This window comes from Wasmannia auropunctata, unplaced genomic scaffold, assembly GCF_000956235.1.
Source record: "Wasmannia auropunctata unplaced genomic scaffold, wasmannia.A_1.0 LD336074.1, whole genome shotgun sequence".
NCBI lineage: Eukaryota > Metazoa > Arthropoda > Insecta > Hymenoptera > Formicidae > Wasmannia > Wasmannia auropunctata.
Genome location: NW_012026816.1, coordinates 3049885 through 3055898, shown reverse-complemented (window position 1 = coordinate 3055898; position 6014 = coordinate 3049885). Strand labels below are relative to the sequence as shown.

General features: G+C 27.8%; 1 protein-coding gene across 4 annotated transcripts in view; it reads left to right on the top strand.

Moving 5' to 3' along the window:
* The window catches only part of LOC105449687 (E3 ubiquitin-protein ligase RNF185-like), a 6622-nt gene extending 2338 nt beyond the window's left edge, over nucleotides 1–4284 (top strand). For all 4 annotated transcript variants that reach the window (XM_011689035.1, XM_011689036.1, XM_011689034.1 and 1 more), the window contains 4 exons: nucleotides 629–781; nucleotides 860–991; nucleotides 1080–1249; nucleotides 3765–4284. In XM_011689035.1, coding sequence (XP_011687337.1) covers nucleotides 630–781; nucleotides 860–991; nucleotides 1080–1249; nucleotides 3765–3862 — 552 coding nt within the window. In that variant the 5' untranslated portion in view covers nucleotide 629 and the 3' untranslated portion in view covers nucleotides 3863–4284. The remainder of the gene's footprint in view (nucleotides 1–628; nucleotides 782–859; nucleotides 992–1079; nucleotides 1250–3764) is intronic.
* Nucleotides 4285–6014: the final 1730 nt, after the last annotated feature.

The window sequence follows — 6014 nt, the reverse complement described above, 5'->3', positions numbered from 1 at the left end:
ACGTGTGCTCTTCCGATCTCATAACTTGCAGAAATTAATGGATATCGTGCAATTATGTAATCATATATTTGTATCTACATTATTTTGTCATAATCATAAATTTGGTTAACTCAATATGCAAATTATTATTATAATTCACATAGGTTTGAAAGATAACAAGATTACAAAGATTACACAAATATATTTGCAAAATTGGTTACTATATGAGTCTTTTATATACGCCTGAGTACATAATAGAACTTAAAAGTTTCATAGTAACCAATTTTGCGAATATATTCGTGTAATCTTTGTAATCTTGTTATCTTTTAAACCTACGTGAATTATAATAATAATTTGCATATTGAGTTAACCAAATTTATGATTATGATAAAATAATGTAGATACAAATATATGATTACATAATTGCACGATGTCCATTAATTTCTGCAAGTTATGAATTTCTAGTCAAGCTATATACATACATTATGCGAATCATATATTTGTAGCTATAACTAAGAATGTAATTAACTATGCATTATTTCACAGTCATATTAATGAAGCTGAAAGATTATTTTACTGTTTATTTTAAAATGTAAAAGTTTTTGTAAAATTTTGAATATGTATGATTGAATATGTAATATTTTTGAAGGATGAGGACAAAGGAACAAGCGGGTTCGTCCAAGTCGTCGGGCTCTGCAGGCTCTACTGAGGAAAAAGAAAAAGATGAGAGGATGTTTGAGTGCAATATTTGTTTGGACACCGCAAAAGATGCAGTAGTCAGCATGTGCGGCCATCTCTTCTGGTAAGTATTTATTTGGTAATGACATAGCATGTCAAGGAGTGAAATATTATGATTTGAATAATATAAATGATAATGCAGCTGGCCATGTCTGCATCAGTGGTTAGAGACCAGACCTACCAGGCAGGTTTGTCCAGTATGCAAGGCTGCCATAAGCAAAGATAAAGTCATTCCATTATATGGACGAGGTGCTACAAAGCATGAAGACCCACGGTATAACTCGTTCTTTTTTTGTCAAAATTGAAAATTATAAATATTACGCTAAAATAAGTATAATCAGTAAAAATACGATTTGCTTCAGGAACAACGTGCCACCACGCCCGGCCGGTCAAAGGTCAGAGCCAGAAGCTAATGTCGGCTTTCCCGGCTTTGGTTTCGGTGATGGTTCCTATATGTCATTCGGCATTGGCACTTTTCCATTCGCTTTCTTTACGTCGACTTTTAATTTTGGAGATACACGACCAAGCGCAGGTAACATTCATCATAAAAATAAGGGGAAAGATGTAATTATGGAATTATAGAGCAAAACTACTTATTTTTATGTTCCTTTTTTCATATAATTGGTTTCATATGATTTTGATCAATACTGTTTTAATTCTTTGAGAATTGAGTTTTCTAACGAAGTAAATTATGAAAGATTTTGTTTTAATTCTGGCTTCAGAATTCTAGAATTCAAAATGATGAATTTAATGTGATAGAGAATCTTCCAGATTTCAAAAATTTATTGGTTATCATAGAACTTGTTTTTACGAGCTCTTGGATCGCCGACTTCAAATATAATCGTAAAATATCAAAATTTAAAAAACCCTCCAATGAAAGAGGAACTTATATCACAGAGCTCATAATTAGAGTTTGGAAGTAGATACAATTGTTTGTCCCATTTATTCCGATCTGTTACTAATAGTCAGTTACTGTTGAGCTTCAAATAAATGGAATTGAAAATTTAATGTTATTAGCAATGTTCAAAAATCTCTAAAACTGAATTTTACGATATTTAGATTATTTTTTTCTGTTTGCCATATTGGATCCCTTATTTTGAATTTTGTATATCTGATTTCAGATTTGAATAAACATTACAAAATTATTTCATAGATCAAATTTTATGAAAATCGAGAAGTTTACAAAATAAAAAGAAATGGCAATAAAAATGACCGCCTGCCCACAAAAAGTTAAATACATTTTTTTTAATTTTAATTATGGTTTAAAAAAGTCAGTTTTTTTGTAATTTTATTTTTAACTTTTGATAAAACTATAATTTTTTTTAACTTTATCAAGTCAATCTAGTATTTCTTATTTCTGACATAGCTTAATATAGCTTTATAAAATATGTAGAAATTAATCTTAATTATAATTAAAAAAAAAACAATTTCAATAAGATCGCTAATTATATACAACAAACAAATAAGAGGAAATACCTACTTAAAAAAAAAATTGATACGATCTCCTTAAAAAAAAAAAATTGATATTTGATAATTTGATAATTTTCAAGTACATTTTCTCGCTTACTGTAGAACAGTACAAAACAGATACAAGGCATAAATTAATATATACATATATCGCATATATGAAACAAAGTATAATTTTATTTAATCATATTTTATATTTGAAGTCATTTTTTTATATATTTATAAAATTGTTTTAGTAAAATACTTTTTATTTTAAATTTATTTTATTAGAAAATTAATGATTGATAATTATTTAGCATAAAAAACTTAGCTCCAATGATCTTGATATTGATATATATATTGTCAATGTCATGATCTTAAGTAACAATCAAAAGATTTTAGCCATTGTTCATCATTTATATTAAAAAGTTATTAGCAAAGTTGACAATATAAACGTGTATTTAACTTCATACTTTTAAGTTTATTTAGCATAAATATCACATTATTTGCATATATATAAGTGCCTGAACACTAGGCACTGCCCATTTTCTTGCATTCTCATCCTGGAAAAACCTAACTTAAACCAAACTTAAACCTACTTCTAATTAGGAATTAAAATTGGATTTGGTAGATTAGAGTATACATTAGATTATACATTTTTAGGGATGAAGAGGCATTTACTTAAATATGCAAATAATAGTTTATTCATACTAAATAAAATTTAATATTTCATTTGTCAATGAATTTTTTAATACACAACGAATAACAGCAAAAGATTGAAATAATTACTATTACAAGAATCGAAACATGAGCGAGAAATGAGTTGAGGTAAATATGACTAGAGATTTGAAACAATGTGATATTGAAAAATCATTGTTTTATATTATACATGATTTTATAAAAAAGAAAATTTGGTCTCTGGAAGTAATTATGTTAAATAAGAACAATATGATTATCATTAGTATCACATGCTGAAAATTTAGATATATATTGTCACAAAATAATAATTGATAACAAGGAAAACCAAACTTTATATTAGATAATAGTACGAAAACGTATTTAATGATTTTCTTAATTATTTAAAGTATTTAAACAATTTCGATTTTAAAAGGATAGAAGAGTAATATTCAATTTATTCAATTTATTCAATTTATAAGTTTGTGTATATGATAGATAAGTGTACAGTCGTGTACAAATAGGTTGCGACACTTTTTTTTTATAGGTTTCAAAACGCACTAATATTTTGCAAATGCGAACCACGTGATTGGTGTTATACTGTCTCTAGATTAAAGATAATACTACTAATCGTGGTTCGCATTTGCAAAATATTAATTATCTACATAAAAATATATATTATGTATATTAAATATATTAGAAACTACCTATAAAAAAAAAGTGTCGCAACCTATTTGTCCACGACTGTACACACATGTGTAAGCGCGCGCACGCGTGCACGCGCGCACGTCAAGCTTCAAAACTATTTAAACATTTTATTGCATTTAAATATTAATTTTCAAATGTAATAATTTTTTTAATTTTGGGTTAGATTAATATTTTAATAATCAAGAAATAATTTTTAAAAAAGAATTATTTATTTCCAGCTCCTAGAGGCACGCCACAATACGATGAAGAGCAATTTTTATCCAAGGTATTTTTGTGGTTAGCGGTGATATTCATCTGTTGGCTGTTGATGGCATAATATTGTTTCTAAATCATACATCGGACTATCCAATAATTTGTCATACTTATAATGCCGATTTGCCCAATTATTGTCTTGTTTATAATATCCTTTTGGTTTATGGTAATTACAACATTACATTGGTTTTTATTACGTGGATCTTATAAAATCTCTTAATTTTGAAGAAAGAAACAAAAATACAAATTTATTTACGCGTATTTAAAAACTATGTGATGAAAAAATTCTTCTCACTTTCGCTTTAGAAAAGAGGAAAAAAGTACATCAAGTGTTTTGTTCAAAATACTTGTGCAAAACGTTGTACACGATTTCGTGGTATTTGCACATTTCGAACGGGGTGGTTCTTTTCCTATTTGGATAATTCTGATATTTTAATGTTACTCTTTTATGTACATATTATATATAAATATATCCATAGAAGAAAAGCGTAATTTGCAATATATTTAAAGTATAAAAATGTATAACTTAAATGAATACGCAGAGAGAGAGGGAAATATTAATATATATATCGTTAAAATAAATTGGGCGGTTTTATGAAAAACTGCAAATTTGGACAGTGTATATAATAAATAAATAAATATATATATATATATATATATATATATATATATATGTATATGTATATGTGTATAACTGAATATAAATTAAAAATAAGTACGCTTGCTAAAATGATATAATATTGTGGTATTAATAATATACATTGAAATATAGCAGGTTGCGACAAAAATGGATTTAATATTAGCAATAATTAATTTTTTCATGTTTCTTTCAATTTGATGATGTTTAATTTTATTCTTTTGTAATGATTCTAAGAGATTTTTTTATAGTTATTCAAATTTCATTTTGAGAACGTATTGAGATATTTAAAATGGAGTTTTATATTTGAAAGACATGAACACTTCAAGAGTGACATTTTGATTAGAAATCAATTGAAATTACTCAGTTGAGAAGCAAAATGGTTACTCATGTGAAACTTGACTTGATATACAAAATAATTAAAACAGTACGTGTTTGAAGATCTTTTTTAAATCAAATCAATTGACATGTATTAGTGACACATCTAAAATGGATCGAGTTAAGAGGATGCTGAAAGGTCAGAAAAATTTGCACGAGATCGATAAAACAGATTCTTCAATGTCAATGGTATCTCTAAAGACTCTAAATAAACTTCTTACAATATCTCTTGTCTTACTCAAACACGTGCATTGTCCTTATTTAATTTATTAAAACGCCATCTTTTGCAAAATTCGGCGCTTACTGCTAGACGCAATTTTTGTTGTCTACCATTTCTGTATTTTAGCTAAACGTATGAATTACCATAAATTACAGTTTAGTGGATATCTTTTTTTCTAAGCTTTCAATCGTAGCTCAAAAGACTTTGTATTATTCGTTCATATAATCTGTGGTGAGACGTAAGCATTTTGTACATATGAGCTTCAGAACTTTTACACTAATAACATGTTTAAGTCAGGTGATAGCTGTTTTTTAATTTTTTTCTTATTCTACAAATTCGTCCGTCTCACAATTTTATGTCTATTTCAATCCTGTGAAAGGATTTTCAATTCAGTCAATTTGGAGAAATTTACTAAACTGTAATGTCGGTAATTCCGATCTTACAGCATGCTGAAGGGTCTAATTATGTACAAAATGCTTACGTCTCACATTACATTACTGAATAATACAAAGCCTTTTGAACTGCGATTGAAAGTGTACAAAAAAAGATATCCACTAAACCTGTAATTTATGGTAAGTCGTACGTTTAGCTAAAATACAGAAATGGTAGACAGCAAAAATTGCGTTTAGCAGTAAGTACCGGATTTTGCAAGAGATGTTTTAAAAAGTTAAATAAGGACAATGCACGTGTTTAAATAAGATAGGAGATATTGTAAGAAGTTCATTTAGAGTCTTTAGAGATACCATTGACATTGAAGAATCTGTTTTACCGATTTCGTGCAAATTTTTCCGACCTTCAGCATCTTCTTAAGGCGATGCCGGAAGGTTCGAAAAATTTGCACGAGGTCGATAAAACAATCTGTTCAATTTTAATGGTACCTTTAAATGAACTTCTTATAATATCTTCTGTCTCAGTCAAACACGTACATTGTCCTTATCTAACTTATTGAAACGCCATCTCTTAGATCGGAAGAGCACACGT